Source organism: Athene noctua, chromosome 11 (genome assembly GCF_965140245.1).
Source record: "Athene noctua chromosome 11, bAthNoc1.hap1.1, whole genome shotgun sequence".
NCBI lineage: Eukaryota > Metazoa > Chordata > Aves > Strigiformes > Strigidae > Athene > Athene noctua.
Window position 1 is genome coordinate 11,279,384 of NC_134047.1, and position 19,164 is coordinate 11,298,547.

The 19,164-nt window shown below is 40.6% G+C and overlaps 1 protein-coding gene across 1 annotated transcript in view; it reads left to right on the forward strand.

Annotated features, from left to right (window-relative positions):
* Positions 1-680: 680 nt before the first annotated feature.
* ZDHHC15 (zDHHC palmitoyltransferase 15) overlaps positions 681-19,164 on the forward strand; it is a 28,381-nt gene continuing 9,897 nt past the window's right edge. Inside the window, exons 1-10 of the mRNA XM_074915634.1 lie at positions 681-806; positions 4,503-4,529; positions 6,954-7,048; positions 8,620-8,740; positions 9,578-9,647; positions 10,271-10,303; positions 11,398-11,518; positions 12,844-12,976; positions 14,095-14,221; positions 15,719-15,828. Coding sequence (XP_074771735.1) covers positions 689-806; positions 4,503-4,529; positions 6,954-7,048; positions 8,620-8,740; positions 9,578-9,647; positions 10,271-10,303; positions 11,398-11,518; positions 12,844-12,976; positions 14,095-14,221; positions 15,719-15,828 — 955 coding nt within the window. The 5' untranslated portion in view covers positions 681-688. The remainder of the gene's footprint in view (positions 807-4,502; positions 4,530-6,953; positions 7,049-8,619; positions 8,741-9,577; positions 9,648-10,270; positions 10,304-11,397; positions 11,519-12,843; positions 12,977-14,094; positions 14,222-15,718; positions 15,829-19,164) is intronic.

Sequence of the window (19,164 nt, forward strand, 5' to 3'; positions counted from 1 at the left end):
TTACCGATAAAAACAGCTTTTAGAATAAGGATTCATCAGTCACAGAGAATGCAGAGGAAAGCCACCACTGTACACGGGACACGTAAACTGGCACAGGGATGGTACAGAAAAGGCTGATGTGTGCTCTCCGGGGGTGTTTCTGGCAGAGATGAGGACAAGCCGAGTACCGCCGTGCCAGGGACGGGCACCCCAGCCTGAACACGCAGATGAACTTAAATTAGGGCAAGTAAGGAGGTACCATGGCTTGTGCCGACGTCACTGGGAATTCCAGGAGCATCTTCAATCCGTTTCCCGTAGGCAGCTCCGCCTCACGGACGGGCCAAGGGGCCTGTGCCGTCGCCTCCTGGGAGCGGGTTTGGTGGGACCACGGCAGTGCCGCACCGCGGGGCTCCGCCTGGGTGGGTGGTTAACAGGTTGGGCAGCGCCTAACCGCCCCGCCAAGCGCAACCCTCCCCGCGCGGGTCACCCCGGGCCTTGCCCAGCTGGCGGAAGGGCCGGGGCCCGCGCTGCCCCTCCCGGGCCCGGCGGCGGGCGGGCCCGCGCTCCTCACGTCCGCCCCGCCAGGGGGCGCCGCAGCGCCGCGCGGCCCCGCCGCTGCCCGCCAGGCGGCTCAGCCGAGCGCCGAGCGCCCCCCCCGCCGCCCAGCCCCGCGCAGCCGATGGCCGATGGGGCCGGGCTGAGGTGAAAGATGGCTCTGTCGCGGGGGCTGCGGTGCTGTCAGCGGGCGTTCGCCTGGCTGCCCGTCCTCATCATCGCCCTCGTCGTCCTCTGGTCCTACTACGCCTACGTCTGCGAGCTGTGCCTGGGTGAGCGCCCCGGCGGGCGGGGGACGGTGGGGCCGCAGGGGGCGTGAGGCGGGGCCGGGCCGGAGGCAGAGGGGGCGGGAAGCGGGGCCCGGTCCTGCCCCCGGGCCGCGGCTCCGCACCGGCGCGGCCCCGGGCTCTGCGGGCCGGGGCTCCCCGCAGGAGCCCGCGTTTCCTGGGGACAGCGTTGCCCTCCCGGTGCTGGTCTGCAAGGGCCCCCAGGGTGGGAGTCCCGCTCGGCCCGGCGGTTCAGGCGGCCCCAGTGCCCGCAAGACGCACAGCCCCGAGCACATCTCCGGCAGCGGGAGGGTTTCTCCTTTTTCTTCCTCGTTTTCTTCCCCTTTCTCTTCCTTCCCCTCCCTGTGTGGTCTGGAGGAAGCGATGTCTCTGCCAGCTCCTGCAGTCGCACCCAGCTGGCGCCTGGCGGGCCGGCTCAGGTGCGGCCGATACCTGAACCTTAAACCCGGGCATGCCTGGCAGCGGGCAGATGTTTCCACATGCTCGAATCACGCCTGTAACTGCAGTTAGACGCACCCGAAAGCGACCGGCTGGATATGAAGAAACGCTTTATTAGTAGTCAAGTCTGTGATGGGGTTAATTAGTGGGATTTTTATGGTGTGCTGCTCTGTTTTTTCATAAGATTTGTATCCTAGCTGAGCTGGCTAGGTTTTGCGATTTCCTTTACTTAGTCACGAGTGTGTGTATTGTATGTCCTCATGCCAGCCAGGGGAAGTGGCGTTTGTGAAGACTGGGAGAGTTATACCCACAAGGAAAGTCCATATTGTTGCCATATGATGATGTTCAGATGTGATTTCTGGTTTAAGCAGTAACAAAAATCAATATATGCCCTGCGTTGCAGTAATTTTTTTATATTCTGAAAACGAAAAAAATAGGTTATGTTAAACCATGCTCATAAGTCAAGGAACTTGTTCCAGCAGCATGGAAATCACATTTTTGTTACTAGTTAGTAAGTGTATAGTTTAATGTAGCAATTTATATAATAAGATGCAAACTCTTGTGTTTATTATGTTCTGATTTACTGTGTGTGCAAAAACCTATTACTAGAAGAAAGGGTTTCTAGGTTTGGTTGAGGGTGGAGAGAAAAGCTGGTAGCTTGGACTTTTGAGATTGTGAGGAGGAGCATGTGGCCCTTTCTCTTCAAGATAGGGTAAATCAGATAAATGAAGCCAAAGTTCTCAGAACTTCTGTGAAAAGAGCTGCCTTCTGGTACTGCACAGCAAATTTAAATCAGATATTTTTATTAGGGTTGCCAATGCAGTAAATCCTATTGTTTTTTCTTGATGGGGACTAAAATGAAATGCAGCTTCTTTGATCTGCTTTAACTGGCAGCTAGGCAAAACCCCCAAATACTTCATGACATTTTATTCCATTTCTGAGATTGTGGGCTGTTTCTTTCAAGAATTCATATGGAATGATATCTCCAAGGTGCATATAACTGTCAATTAGACCATGTGACAGAAAATTTAGAGTATTTTCCTGAAATGTCAGTCTTTTGAAATATGCTTTGTTTGTTGTGGTGTGCAAATTCAGTAATATTTAACACTGGTTAATTCCAAGTCTCAGTGCAGATATGAGGAAAGACTTGGCTGATTTAAGTGGGGTTTAGCTTGGGCCTGTGTTATTCTGTAAATGCTGGTTAAGCTGGCAGGAGCTCATCTCACTGCCTAGAATCACAGCTTAAAATCACTTCTGTGCCCACACCCGTCTATTTTTTTGCCCCATCTTTCTCCGTCATGCATTTTATTTGTGTGTGGAGGAGGTTATCTATACAGAAATTGAAATGACTAAATTAATTATTTTAGGATTTGAACATTAACTGTTGGCATATGCAGTTACTTGAGAACCAGCTCTCAAGATATTATCTCTCTTCCAGATTTCTAACATAGCAAGACTTTATGTGTTGGCTTTTTTTTCCTCACGTTTCCATTATGTATTGCCATTTCAGCTGTCGCAAGCATGTCAATAGCAGATGTTCTATTTGGATTCTTGATTTTCGTCTTTAGTTGTACAGACTGCTGAGCATTGAAACTACTGTGGGAGTGATGTCCTAGAGGTATCTCATGATACTGGGTTTTAAACTTTCAGTGACTGGTATGGCCAACAAGTCACATTCCAGAGGCGGCCTTGATTTCATGTCTGGTTTGTGGTTGAACAACGATCCAATGTCCTATGATAAAAACTTTTATATAATCTTTATTTAGGAGTTTGCTCTTTTCTTGAGTAAAATCCTGAGAAAGGCCATGCTGCAAGTGTGACGTACTTCAGAGGGGTACCCAACAGTATTTGTGAAAAGCTGATGTACTCTTTGTAGTTTGATTTGCAGCAAATCAAAGGAAAAACTAAAGGTTTCCTAGTAGTCTTGTTCATCTGAAACTGAGTGTGCAGAGACACAGCAAGCATTTAATCTCTTCTTTTCATCTACCTTGTTGTGTATCATAGAGCTTGCAGATCAAAATTATTTGTTCACATGGTTTTAAGAAAAGCTACTTTCATTAGTAAAAGCAGGACCTCTTGGTTCCTACTCTGATTTACATTTTCTAAGTTTGTTATTCAAGTAAGATATGATAGAGTGAGTCTTGAAGAGCAGAGTCTCTTTCCAGATGCTGGCTGTAGGCTAGAAGTAAAAGGCTCTGATCCCTCAATCACGTCTTTTTATGTATTCTAACAGAGTTACTGAAGGGGTCACTGCTGGTATATGCAGTCTCTCAAATCTCCGAGTCTTTCAACAATGTGATCTTATTTGTGTAAGAGTACTGTGCCTCTGGGAGATGATCTGTGGCCACGGGTTTCCCTTCATTCCTCATTTTCTCCAAGGAGGAACACATTTCAGCTGTAACCTATAGATTCAACGCTGTGGACTCAATCTAAGGGGCTCCCATCCCATGAACGATCTTCGTCTTCCAGTATTCTGTCAAGATATCATAGAACTGCTCCGTTTTCAGTTAAAGAAATATGTCTTTATCTTTTTTTATTAAACTTGGATGATGGCTTTTAGAATAATAGATGGATTTTAAAATAATCAGTAAAAGTAGACATTGAGCAGTGTACCCTTTGCTGGTTGCTCTAAGTGGTTCTGTTAGTAGGGACTGTTCCTGTGATTATGGTAAAGTAAGGAGGGGTTGTAAAAACTCTGCTAGTAGGAAGTGTAAAAATAGTTGAGTCATTACAGTGTATCCTTTGTTCCTGACTAGGCCAAAGCTGAGACAATTTGTAATTTTTTATGTATACTGATGCAGAAATGCGTTGGGGCATGGCTTACTGCAGAGGATCAAGACCACCTAGAGACTAGTACAAAGCAGGCTACGAGTGCATACTTACAAGTACATGCATAGAGATGCTGCTTGGGTGGTTGCTAGAGGAGCCCTAGTAATCTTGTCACATCACTGTCACCAGTGGATTATTTTTGTCATATTTCTAACGTAAAATATACAGCTTGTATTTTATAATGGGGAAAACAGAACATAAGTAACAGTTATTGAACAACTTTTTGGTTTGTTTGCATGAGTAAACAAGGAATTGTAATGGATGCTTTTGATTTGATGCTAAATTGTGAGCTCTCTTCCTGTCTGTTGAATTTTTTTCCCTAAAATGGCTGTATTTCAAATAAAAACGTTATTTATCACAAACTTTACTGGGAATCCTATTTGCTCTGTAGACATGTGTTTTTTTCTTTTTCAGTGACTCTGAGCAACCCTGTGGAAAAAGGTAGGTGCATTCAATTTACTATTTGTTATTCAGTACTTGTGTAAAAAGATTCACAGATGTTCCAGTTAAAGTATTAAAAATACTTTCCATCAGGTTTTTTTAAACTTATATACTCTGATTTCAGTGTTTCCTTCCTGTAATTATACATCATGAAGTATACAGTATGCATTGTTAGACATGCTATAACTTTTGGATGTATTGAGAAATGCCTCTGTTTAGTCACAATATAAGCAGAACCACCTGAAAAAGCTTTCATCCCTTATACATAGTTTTTTCTGAAAGAGTTAAGTCTCTCTGTATACACCCACATACCTTTTCTCCCTTTCTGTTTTATGTTTTCAGAGCTGATTATACAAGCTAAACAGAAATAGTACTGTTCTGTGACCTGCCTGTTGTTGGGGTATTTTCACTATTTTATTTGATCTTTCAGTGAAAGCTATTTTTAATATTTTTTGTAAGGGAGGCTTTTGCAAAAGATTTTTTGCTTGGTTCTGTTGGCCACTAACCATGTATTGAGTGTGGTAGCACAGTAACTTTCAGTTACTACCATAGATGAGTTACAGCAAAGGTTTCTGTCTCATTATTGTTTCTCTTCAACACTTCTCAGATTCATGTGGTAGTACAGTCTGACATTGTCCTGAGGTCCCAGGCACAGTACGGTGAGGTTTCTGAACAAGTCAGGCAGAGCAGCAGGATTACAGGATGAGACTGTTTCCACTGGAGCATTGTTGGAGGTTACAGTCATGTTCTAAGGATAAGGGGTCAGTGGCCATTTTAGTATTCCTCCTCTTTCCTGGAGGTGCTTTGGAGGCATTTGGCTGATACAGATGGCCTCTTACCTTCATTTCTTCTTCTGGGCTAGAAATGGGTGTAGCGATTTTCATCTGGCAAATCGTCCCATGCAGGCTGATACTTTAAAGACCCTTCAGATTGCTGTATCAAGTAAATTCTTTTTCCGTTAGAGACCTGTCCTAATACTTGAAACTGTTACAGAGAAACTGTAGAAAGCAGGTTGTTAATGATTATTCAGAAGAAGATTCGTTGCCTAATCTATTAGTGCATCTCCAGGTCAGCTTCCTCTAACATGCTACTGTATTGCTTTATCAACAAACTTAAACCTATTGCAAGATTTCTCTCCTTACATATTAATTTAAAAATGACTGAGCTCCACCTGCACGTAGTATAAGGATAACATCTCCAACAAACATAAGAGCCTAGTAATGAATTATAATTGATTCATAGATCAGTCACACAATCCATCACATTGTTGTGAGGTGTATCATCAGACCATTTGCCGTCTCATTAGAAAGTCTCAAAGCTGTGTTTGGCCTTTTTACCAATTATGTTTTCACACAGTCTTGCCTGAGAGATTAGAAAGTGTCTGGACTTTAGACTTCTTTCCACTAGTAGTAGTTACTTTCATCTTAGTTTGCTAGAATTTGGAGCTTAGATTACATGGGGAAATGAGGTAATGGTTGTGATTAAATGGTGTGTTTAAACAAAACTGTCTTGTAACTGTTTGATAATGTGTTAGTGAGCCGAGTATTAAAAAAAAAAAATAACAATCAAATAGTTTGTGTACCGAAAGGACAGCTGTCCTTTGGCTTTCTGAACCACAGTGTTCTTGCTTACACTCAAAGGCTTTGAAATAAATTTTGCGTATTGAAATAAGATCACTCTGACGCATGCTGGATTTCACATGATAATGTTGTGCTTAGTGGATTACAATTCTTTCTCAGTAATCACAAGACCTGTTTTGCTCAATTTGAGGGATGTTTTCCTGATTTGTTTTGTTGTATCAACTGTGGCAAATCTAAAAGATGTTTCATAAGATAGGTATGATTTTTCTGGTGATGTAAAGCTCTGCTAGAGCATGTTATTTTTCTCAGCTCTCACAAGTGGTGAAGAATGCATTGCATGGATGGACAGTACACTGGTAATATGGTGCTGTGATTCTAAGTGCATTTAGTAGCAGCTGAACACAAAAGTTGGACATGCTGGAGTGTTGCAGTATAACCTTTTTGCTGCCCAGCACCAGCCAGCTCAAAACAGAACTAGCCTGTGCCTAGGATATGGGGAAGAGACAGGAATCCTGTCATTCCTAGTGATACAAGGTTGCCTCCTCCCCTGTGGCTGAAGTCTCTTAGAGCTTAGTTATCCCTCACCCACAGAATTGGATCAGGTGGAGGAGGGGAGACTTGTGAGATGGGTAACCCCCAGCTGTAGCCACAGATCTCTGAAACTCTACTGCCGCTGTGACCATAAGGTTTAGCTGTATTGTAATACTGGTTGGTACTGTAAATTGTTCTTTTTTTTCTTTGATCGTTGTTGTGAAAGATTAGAATTATGCCTCTCATGAATGAAAATTTTACTTAAGAAGTCATTGTTCTTCTTCTGTTCTTTCTTTGTTTTTGTTTTTTTTAGTGGCCTATCTTGTAATATTCCATATTCTCTTTGTGCTCTTTGTGTGGACATATTGGAAGTCTATTTTTACTCTCCCAGTGCAGCCAGGCAAAAAGGTAAGAGTCCAAGCACTCTTCATTCACTGCAGAATGAAAGCAGGGATGCTAAAGAGAACTCAAAAATCCTTCAATCTGGTTGATCTGGACAACTGATCAGATTTCCTAACGAGATGGAAAGTGACCTAGAGTTGTCCATAAAAACCGAGTCATTTACCATTCTGAGAATCCTTTAACTCCCCACAGAGCATGGTTTAAATCTGAGTGTTAACTTAAAGCTGCCTTTTCAGGTGTTCCAGGAGTCAATAGGATTTTTCATGTTGAGAATAATAAGACTGATGATTATTAACTTCCATATTTCTAGTGTCATTGATCTCTAAGCATTTAACAAGTTACAAGCCAAATCCTGAGGACCTTCCTTAACCTAGCCTTACTGGATTCTCCTGAGTAAGGACCTTCAGTTTTGTTTTTAACTCTTCATGGAAGATGTTACAGTGCAGGTGGAAACGGGCGCATTTACAGTGGTAGAGGGTTTTCTTGATCTCTTGAGCCAGATGGTTGTGGTGCGTGTGTGAACATTCTGTGTCCCACCAAGGTCCAGCATTGCCTGCGCTGCTGGGAGCCCTTTGCTGGCTGGAATAGGCCCCTTTGTAGTGGCGGTTTGCTTCCTTTGCCAGACTCTTTCTCGTGATAGTGAGGGTTAGAAGAATCATTTTCCTTTTAAACATGCTGAGATTCTGATGTCACATGTCTGTGGCAGTGGGGACTGTGGCTGTGTGCATAGCATATGGCTTTTGATTTGGTTCCAGGTATACACAGAGCACCAGTAGCTCCAGTCCTTGTACTTCCCTGGACAGCAGAATCAGGAAAGAGAAATGTAACAATATGCTATTGTAAAGAGAAACTGGGGTTCACTGTGACAAAAGTAGATTCTTAACAAATAATAATTTAGTTAAGGGTTTGGCATGGGTTTTTTTAACATAGGGGGCTCGTATTAGGACAATAGTATGATTTAGTGGTTTGAGCACACAACAGTCAGCAGCAGATACTTGTTTCAATTATTTTTCTACCAAACATTTACTTTTTCATGTTGCTCAGATTGGTGGATTTTTTTTTTTTTTTTTTTTTTTTTGAGTTCTGTTTTACCTCTTTGAGATACTAATGGAACACTGTTCGGAGTTCGGAGCAATTGAATGAGAATGATGCTTGTGTGGCACTCCAAATATACATGGCCATAATCTGATCCTAATTATGAGAATTCTAAATTTATAAATAAAAACTAATCCCTGTTTTAGCATAAAACGGTGACTGGGGACAGGTTCTTGCTCACAATGGAAGTGCTTCATGGTTAGTAATCTAATTCATGAAAAATAGTAATCTAAGGCAGCAGTAGTAGCAATTCTAGTATGTTGTTTCGTGACCCTTAATTTCACTTTTACATTTTTTATTGATGTGTCGCATAGTATTCTGGCTGTCCAGCACATACTATCTCTGTCTTCTTAACACATTTTCACATTAGATTATTCGCATTAAAAGGATCTGAAAGTTGAAACGTGTCCAAACTCACCTGTATTTGAAATATTATCTCTGCTACCAGGAGTAATTGCTCCTCTCGTGACTTCTGCTTCTAGTATCATATGTCCTATGCTGACCAAGAACGCTATGAAAATGAAGAAAGGCCAGAGGTGCAAAGGCAAATTCTCGCCGAAATTGCAAGGAAGTTGCCGGTCTACACCAGAACAGGGAATGGAGGTCAGCTAAGCAGAGAGTTTTGTTTCTCTCAAACTAACCAAGCATGCTAAAGTAGCATATGCTGGCAATTCGAATGATACTGCCGACCAACAGGGTATTCCTTTATAAAGCCACTGCATGCACCGTGTAACTCTTGTGCAAATAATTTTAATGCATTTTCTTTCAGGATTTACGTTTGGGAAAAAAAAAAGAGCCTTGAACACTTCCATTCAAGTGGAGTACCAAGTGCTGCCTTTGAGAAGGAATATATATTTACAGTTCAAAACCCTTCTTACATTGTCTGTGTTTAGAAATAGTGATAGAGTGACAAAATCTGTAGTTGTTTTTACTTAAAAAGGAGTCTATCTTAGAGATTCAGGACATAATACTTTGAACAGATTTCTGGACCTTGTTCTGTGACTGAATGCATACTGTGCTCATTTCAAAGATTAGAAAAAACCCATGTACATATTGGAGGCTCTGATGTGTTAATTTCTGTCAAAGAAGCCAGAGAATTCTGAAGTAAAAAGCTGCTATAGAGGCAATTATCAAAATGGAATGTATGTAAAGTCTGAGTAAATGTGGAAGCCAGAGGGAAATGTACAATTTGGTGTATCGCTTTTAAGCTGGTTCTATGCTTTGCGGTGAGGATCGCTCCCCACATCTGCAGGTCTCCAGGAGAATTCTGAGCATTGCTTATCTGATTATGTCCTGGCAGCAAAACTCAGCTGCCAGTGCACTCATCTTTTGAAGTGGCAGAGGAAAGAACATGGGTAGTTAGGAAGTGAGCAGAATGTTAACTAACATGTGAAAAGAACACTTTCCTATTCTTTGCTATTAATGTGCCTCTAATTTCAGGTATTCGATTCTGTGATAGGTGCCAGCTAATAAAACCTGATCGTTGTCACCATTGTTCCGTTTGTGCTATGTAAGTTACTGGATTGTTTTTCACTGAAGTGAGTATCATCACCGCTGAGTTATGTGAACGGGCTGGTCCTTCACGTGTCTTTTTACACGGAAAGGTGCCCGAGTACCTCGGGTCCAGCTGCAGTCAGCAGTGGATGTTGGTGTGTGACAGCGGTACCATGGGCATTGCTGCTATTTGTGGCCCTGAAGGGTTTGCAGTTCCCACACCTACAAGGGTATCAGCATTAAGTCGCTAGAAAGCATGTGCCATCTAGTGAAAATTAACTGTTTAACCTAGGCAGGTTAAACTGAAGTATGATTTTGACATTTTTAATTTTTTTTTTTTTTTTTTTTTAAATAGCCTTTACTCGTGGTGTTTTACAAAAGTTTTAAGCCCTCTAGGGCAGAATTTATTTTCATGTCTTTTTATCTGACAGAATACCAAGAACACTGGTTGCTGTTGAAAAATAATAAATGTTCCATCTTTAAATGATACCTACCTTAAAAAATTCAAAGAGATATTATCATCTTGAGATCATGTTGTGTAGAAATCTCACAAAAAACAGAGGCTTTTGCTATTGATCTGCAGTTGGCAATTAAGTACCAAATATAAATCTTTGATTTTTCTTTTTTGTCCCTTTGCAGATGCGTGCTAAAAATGGATCATCACTGTCCGTGGTATGTTCTAGATACCGGTTTGTACTTTTCTGAAGAGAGAGGTTGATTAAATACATTTCTGCCACAGAACAGTGTCTGTATGCCTCTCTCATTTTAGACCATTATGCTGGGAAATTTATAAAGTAATTACACTTTGAAATTGCCTGAAATATTTGGTGTTTTGAAAGCCAGATCACTTGTGTTTGTTCCATGTTCTATGTGTAAAAGAGCTGTTTTATCAATACAATTTAAAACCCAACTGCTAATTCACTCTGACCATTATTCAGATTTTAAAGGGACTTCAACTTAGCCTTTAATTCTGGGTATATAATCATTTCAGCCTGCAGTTGGTGGTTGCTTTCAATAAAAATATTTGCACACAGATTGTTTCTGAAATGATGCCTGTCACTTGTGCACAGTCAGGGACAGTTTGTATAGACTGGTGCATGGATGAGTTAAGCTTTATACTTTTTGAGAATCGGTGCCACTAAATTTCTTAAACTCCTTCTTTTTTTTTTGAAAAAGAAGGTTTCAGAAATCAGAGGCAACACAAACATTTCCCCACCTGAACCTCCCTGGTAGTCCTAAATCGTAGAGGATATTTCAAACGGGAGTTTTGAGGCAAATACCCACTATTTTTGTCTGCACTCCCTTGTTCCTTTTTAGAGTTGTCCTGTTGTCCTGTGCATGGGGAATTACAATCAAATTTGGGGTTATTGGTTTTGTATGTCAACAAACAAGCAGTGGTGAATCTGGCTGCTGAGTTTTGCAAATGAATCAAGTAACACAGACATCCCAGATCTCGTTACCTTTGCAGACAAGAAACAGACACGAGTAATTAGAGCCTGCCTCTGTGACAAGTTCACCCGCGGCACCAACTTTAAAGCAGATTCCAAAACTGTGAACTGTCCTTTTACTTGGCCTAGCAAGAAGTGGTCAAGTGAAAAGCAGAGTCTTCAGTTCCATTTCCTTTTGACCACTAAGGGGAGCTATGTATTGAGGAAATCACGTTGTAGAATCAAGAGGCTTAATAAAACCCCCCAAACTGTACAATTCATTGTGTTACAACTGTGTGCTGTACATGCCCTGACTTCAACTTTGCTTTTGTTCTCTAGGGTGAATAACTGCATTGGATTTTCTAACTACAAATTCTTTCTACTGTTCTTAGCCTATGCTTTGTTGTATTGCATGTATATTGCTGCAACAGTCTTCAAGTATTTCATTAAGTATTGGACAGTAAGTTGTGAGACCTGGTTACTTTTTCATATCCTATGAGTCTGGTGGGGTTTAGTCACTCTTGGTACTTTTTTGCTTTCAGTCTCCACTGAGAGATGGGTCTGCATTTCTTATGTAAGGTATTTCCTTGTGCCCTTTTTTTAGTACCACTCCCATTATACGTCTGAAATGCACAAAGCAAGAGGCAAATAGACTTCTAGAATTTCAAATTGTAGGGTTAGCTTCTGTCAAAGAAGATATATCCTTTACCTGGTCTTGTGTTTGCATGCATGTATCTCACAATCTTTGGTATCAGTGTATAACATACTGGCACTGATCTGTACATATTTACTGGAAAATATCAAAAAGCCTTGTTCATTTTCTAATCCCCACATGACTCCTTTCTCAATTTAAAAGTTGACGGTAACAAGGTACGCTTCTTATTCAATTCCTGATTATCATTCATACGCCAGCAATGCCACTGACAGCTCCTGTAAGAGTCTGGCCTTCTGTCTCTAGTTTTTTACATCCCCTCTGCTGCTAACTCTGTATAGACTGTGTTTAAGTAACTTAACTTTGCTCTGCATTAATTTATTGAATTTCTGTTGTTTTAATGGCTAATCAGTTACCTAAGATGCCTCCGGGGATGCTGATGGGACAGTAGCAGGAATAGTTTCTTATGCTAAGAAAGGCACACAGACGAGCTCCTGTGGCTGCACAGATGGCATGAGCAAAGGCTGAGAAGTAATTTTTAACTTCGAGCTCCCCACAGCCTCTCTGTAGATGTGTGCTTATGAGGACCTCTGGCACTTGACTCCTCCCCTGTAGAAGGGAAGAAGTGTTTCTTCTGCTTCTAAGATCCCACTTGGCTTTTAAACTTTTCCAAACCATCTCTGCTCAGTTCTAAAGCTACCTGATTGCTGTAGCTATGGAGGCCGGGTTTTCTTGGCGTGCCTTCCAGGGCAAAAGGGGCAGAATTTTCGCATGTGCACAGGAAACCCAGGAGAACGTCAACAGGTCTTCAAGAGCTTGTGCCTGCTTCTTTCCCTGTGGGCACGGGGCATGTTTCTTGTGCCTGAGTGGGAAGCTGTGATCGGGCTGGCTCTGTTACATTTGAGGAGCCAGTAGCAAAGCCCCACGCCTCCTGCTTTGGTTACAGGAGGGGAAATGAATCAGAGCATTTCTTTGTCCCTTCTGGCTTCTTATAGTAGGGTGTGACTTTTGTGTATACAAGTTTGAGAAGTCTAGATAGGAGGTTTGGAGGCTATCTTTCTTCTCTCTAGAAGCAAGGAATTTCCAGCTCTTGTTTTTTCCTACCACTTGTTCTATGTTGCTTTTCTCTCCAGGGTGAACTGACTAATGGACGTTCGAAATTTCATGTCCTTTTCCTTCTCTTCGTGGCGGTCATGTTCTTTGTAAGCCTTATGTTTCTATTTGGCTACCATTGTTGGCTTGTTAGTAGAAACAGATCTACTTTAGGTAAGTGCTGTAAGAAGAAAAAAAATAATGGCGTTTTTGTTCTACTTCTGTACATTCCTGCTGGCTTATGAGGGGAGGAAGTTTTAAGATCTTGGCACAATCCTGCAGAAATTTGTCACTTCAAATGAGCTGCATTTATTAGCTGGTGTGACAAAAGCTTTGTTAGGGAAATGAGAGCCTTAAAGTGTAAAAGTCCAATTATAAAAATGTTATGCATATGTATAACTACATTTGCTGTGAAATGAGTGCAGCTTTTCAGGAATAATGGTTCTTTATGCTCATATGCTGGAGTGTATCCTAAAACAGTTTAGCAAGGTTGGGCAAAAAGAGTGTCCATCTTCCCTGACAGAGGCAAAGAAGTTATGACTGTAAAACCGGTGAAATGAAGGTCTGAATCAGTATCATTTTACCAAGTGATTTCTTTGTCTTTCCTCAGATAAATGTTCAATTTTTCAAAGTTTTTGGATAAAGTTTTATATAAAACACACACTATCAAGAGTTTGAGCAAATATTCATATTTTGTATAGTTATTAACTTTAAAATTCATTTCATGGAGCACTAAAGGTCGTTTGTCCCAAAACATCAGACCTCTGCAGCAGCTTAGAAGATAGATAAAATTGTTCCTAGTCCATTCTAGGTTCTCCTACCCTCTCTTTTCTTAATTATATGTCTCACCACAACAGGGGGTCTATTGATGTATGTTTGTTCCGAATGCTTGTTCATTATATCAGTAATGAATGAGGCATTTTAAATGTCCGGTGCCACTTCTGGAATATGCATTAAAGACAAACCTACTTGAAATTCAGTGGGTAGAAATTTTTAACAAGTCTCAGGTGAAGACTTTTTAACTCTGTTCTCTAGACTAAACAACCACTTGTAGTTCAGTTTGTCTGTTCCATATGGTTCAGTTGCAAAACCAAATTCCTACCTTCAGTTTGAAAGTCTTTACAGGCTTGCAAAATTTAAAATCTATTATTTTCAGACTTTGTATCTTTGTAATGCTAGTTCATAATCTGTTAGATCATGTTGTCTTTAGATGGCTACAACATGCACAATCCTGTTTCAGAGTATATGGCATTGATTTTCATTTTTTTCACTGAAATTCCATCTGTATGTAGAGGCTTTCTCAGCTCCAGTGTTTCAAAATGGCCCAGATAAAAATGGATTCAATCTTGGCTTTGTAAAGAATCTTCAGCAAGTGTTTGGAGAAGAAAAAAAGCTCTGGTTACTACCTATTGCCTCTAGGTAAGTAATAATCAAGTCAGTGCTAAAAGCTGATATAATTAACTGGAGGGACTTACTTCTAAATGCCTGCTACACCCTCATGTGTTACATCTGTTATTGTGTGGCCAACTGCTATTGTGCATCATTGTAAATGCACCATCAAACATCAGTGTTATCAAATTCACCAGAAGTCTGGAAGGGAAAAGTTTTTGAGGGCTAAATGTGCTGCACTCTTCCTGGACTCTTGTGGCCCATGTGAGGATGGGCGTTCACTTCAAAGATGCTGTTTTCTTCATCTGTCAGATGGTTCTGCCTGAAACCGAGTTCATGTTTCTTAATGTAGGGGAAAATGTTGTTCTGGCACTTAGTAGACCAGTAGTAAAGTACACTGGAATTTAATTCCTTCAGTAATTGGGCATGATTTAAAATAACTTCCTGGCACAGCAATTCACAACTTTTTCAAGTAGCAATGTGTTAGTCTAAGTCCCAGTAGCATCCCCACTGCATCTGTTTTCCATTCTTAAGTATAGTGAAAGGGGAGAGCTCAGCCCAGAATAAAAATGCAATGAAAGGCAGCACTGAAGAGCTAGCCAGAGACACATTACCGGTGCATATAGTCATTGCAGGGAGAACGCTCAGGTCATTTTCCTTGCAAGAAGATAAATCAGAGGAAGAAGGGATTCCAGGTAGTTTACAGTGCCTCTGTCTCTGCTGCTGGATGTTAGGGAATGCAGTGTGCTGCAGACCAAGCTAGAACATCTAGGTTTTAACTTTGTTAGTTTGCATTACATGAATTTGAACATACTCTCAAACTCTTGTTTGATACCCAGATATACATTGCTGTTTGGTTAGTAGTAAAGCAAAAAACAGTTTTTGCAAATTTAGATCTTTGCAGAGAGTTTTTTTATTGGTTTAGGGTTGTGGGTTTTTTTCGTGTCCAGGTTTAGGTCACAGGAAAGTGGGTATTTTATTTGTTTTTTTGGTAACATCTACTAAGATTGGGGCAATTTTCTATTGGGTGTCATTCAAACACAGAAGTGTAATTTCTGTCCTGAAGAATCTATGGTATAAATTGAGAAAATTTGTACCTGTGGTATAAATTGCGCCTTCTACATAAATGTTTTCCTTAGTTTCCCCCTCACTTCTATCTGTCCATAAGGGGGGTGTGGGTGTGTGTGTCTGTTGTTTGGGGTTTTTTTTCTGTATCCAAATGACTTGATCAAGTTAGGTACATTTAAGTTCTGTTTTAAAATTACTTAATTACAGGCTGTAGGTTTGAACTTTTATTCTCCAAAGAGCTTGAAGGAATTGAGGACCAAAATTACTCACAAATAAAGCTTGGTATCTGAGGTGCCACAAAAAATGAACACAGTATTTTCCAGAACTTAAAGATAATTTTAAGTAAACATTGGAAATACAAGCAACAGAAAACTTTGCAGATAAAACATGTAGAAATTGTCATCCTTCAGCGTCACTTACTGCTTTTTACAGTATCTTTCTCTGACTTTTTCCATGCAGCCAGGGCGATGGACATTTTTTCCCAATGAGAGCTTTGTGTGAAGCTCAGAATCCTCTCCTAGCAAATGAAGAGCAGTGGGAAGATGATGGAATAGATGAAGAGCCTCATGGTAAGGAAATTAGTTGTGTCTTGACCAACAATGATTAATGGATGAATTATAAGAACTAATCAAATAAAAAAAATTGTGTTGGCTAATTCACTCTTGAAGCTCTGACTTGACTAATATACACAGACTAAAAATAAGCCCTACTTTGGAGTCAACTCTTTTTTTAGTAACTTTCTACTTCCAAGTAAATGAACTGTGAGGTTGTTACAAGTTGCAGAGAGCAATTGAAATTTCCACAAACTGAGTGTATTTGTATGTAAATGTTGCTGCATGCAGCACAGATACTGGAGACATAAAGTTGTGCCTGTAAAAATGAAAAGACTAAGATTATTTTTTTTTACAGTGCGTGTATTCTCTGAGAGCTTGTGAAATCATGCATGCAAACACCTGAATGCATTGATACATTTAGGAAGCTACTTAGACTTTGTTTGTTCAGCTTTATTACAAGAGTAAAGAAGTTCATTTGGTTTTGATGCTTGCCTAGCTATGTGCTGATCTCCACAGAAGGAATATATGTGCTGAGAGCAATTCTAGGTGAACTGGTGTGTTTGAACAATAGATTTGATCAGTTTCTGAAATGTAAGCATACCTTTTGTGTTGTGGATGTCCTATTAGAAAAAACCACTTTATATGTGTATTCATTCTTTGATGACTTTTGTTAGATGGATCCAAAATTAGTTTAATGATTCTTTACTGTTACATTTCTCTGTTTGAACTTGATTTTTTTTTTTTTTTTTCCTTGTGTATTTACCTCCAAGCTTTGGTCTTTGGAGAATACATTATGTATCACAGTATCAGGGTTTATGTCAGAGACCCCATTTACCATGTTTAAGGGTTCAGAAATTCTGTTAGTAAAGTAAGCAAGGGCTCATATTTTTTCCAATAGAGCAAGGATGGCATCCACAGGTTCCCTTTAAAAGAAATACAGTAATCTCACTCTTCTTTTACCTTTAAGGAATGGTGAAAGTGTTAGTTAATTCTCAGGCTACTGTATTAGTGAATCAAGCAAGTATACTTGAAGAACCAAATATCACTGCTTATTGTTCAGGAACATGATTTCCTTAATCATATTCTTTATTGCCTCAGAAGTTTTCAGAAACTTTGCTGATAATGTTCCCTTTCAGGGTACACATTGTAGTCATGTGCACAATGTATGTTTGGGAACCTGTGAGGAAGACTGTAGTCTTGGTTAAAGGGGGTAACACAGTCTTTTCATGTGAGCATTTTTATACGTGTGCAATGAGCTCTTTAATCCTAACAGCATGGTATTTGCTGTTCAGGCTCTGGTTAGGTCTTACCTGCAGCTCTTTGTTTAAGTTGTTCCACTGCAAAATAAACAGTCTGGTTTTTCCAAGGCACACTTCATAGACTCCTGGGAAAATATGCTCTCCAGGACTTAAAGGGCTCATTTCAGCTTTTCTTCAGATTAACTACTTTAATTAGTTTGTATTTGTGTGTTACAAACTACCTGTTCTTCCTGTTTTGTTCTATACATTTTGGCAGTTATAACAGAAATTGGCTTTAAAGATAACAAAATATGGCATCTCTGTATATTGTTTATGATGCTTAAAATAACTCCTTTAGGAATGAGTCAGAACTTCTTCCAACTTTTACAAAGTATAAATTCTCTGAATAAAAAATTAATTCTTAAGTATGAAAACATTTGACAGTGAGATGATTTTTGGCCAGATCAGACCCTAGAATCTGAATCTAGAGCTTATATGAAGTCCCACAATTTATAGTGCTTATAAAATAAATTACATTTGCAGGCAGTTGGACTAGATGATTGTTGTAGGTCCCTTCCAACTGAAATATTCTATCCTATTCTAACTACTCTTTCTCAGTGAAAAAAGAGTTTGTAATCTTATTTCAAGAAGATGTAGAACTGTAATATTGGTAGAATTGGAACTTCTTACTGTAATTTAAATGCCAGACTGAGCCTATACAATGTTACAGACAAAAGTGATAAAACAGGCTGAACATGCACTGTGAATAGATGGTTAGCTGTTAGTATGTGGATCTTGGTCTGTGATTGGTGAAGTTTTAATTTTTTTGCAGTGGCCGTGAGGTAAATGTGGGAGTTACAAATAAAATAATGCCCTAGATAAGGAGATTGTCCTTTGTGTGTCTACAAACTGGTGATGTGGAACTGTAATTCAGCTGCTAGACCAAATACTGAGGGAAATCCACTTCCCTTTATTTTTCTTAAAAAGAAGCAAATCCTTCTCTCAGCTCTCAGTCTGCACATCTGAATTTTGCAAGAAGACATCCCACATGGAGACTGGGAGCAGTGTGTGTGGTTGGGAGGGGAGGAAGCTGACACCCTTCCCTGGATGCTTCTGTGGCCAGTGCTGTAGGACTGAGAGTAGCTGACACTGGTAATGCAGCTTTCAGCCCTGCTGCTGATCTGGTTTCAGGAGCAGAGTGTGATGCTTTCATCAAAAAGCTCCACAACAGGCAAGGTTGCCTGAATCTTGCACTTGACAAGTTCTGTGGCCCTCAATGACCACCAGGTAGGGTCATGATTGATTCAGTAATCATAGAATCATTTAGATTGGAAAAGACTTCGATGATCATTGAGTCCAACTGTACAACATATATAAAATATTTTTGAGTAAGTACTTTTGTGATACAGCATAAATCCATCTCATGGAGCATTTTCTCTAAGCTCTTGACTATACCATTCTGCTAGCACAATATTAAATGTCTGTGTATCTCTTACATTTGTTGGGGGAGAGGGAGTTGTATAAGAAAAGGTACCGGGTTTGGGTTTTTCATATTACCTGGACATTAGGCAAAACAGGAGTTGAGGACATGAAAGTTCAGATTTTTAAGTTCTGCAGTTTTAGGAGATGGCACTGCCAGCTGCATCAAGATCAGAATAATAACTGCCTTCTTGTGTTTAAGTGGGGTCTCTCACCTCCTGGAATTTCATCTGTAATTGTTCATGCACTTGTGTTAGGTAGCAAGAGTAATGAGGGGTCTCCTCATCAGTTGAGTCCCTCACTCCAGGCTTGTGCAGAAGAGAGAAACACCACAGAAATAATTAAAAAACCGAGGAGCTCGATGAAACACTTCTTCATGTAATGGTATTGTGTCTAACAGCATTATTGCAGCCTTTTGCTTCCACTCTGATTATTCTGTGTCTGGATAAAGCAAGGCATATTTAAGCTCCCACAACTGCAAAATCAGCTCACATGTGGATCTTGGGGGAGATGAGCATTAAGGGGACTGGGACATTCATGAGGAGAGGACAAGCCCAACTGAAAGCAAGGAGATGAGGTAGCTTCATCCAGGTCCCAGGAGTGTACAAGCGTTCGTCTCAGTCATCTTATCCAC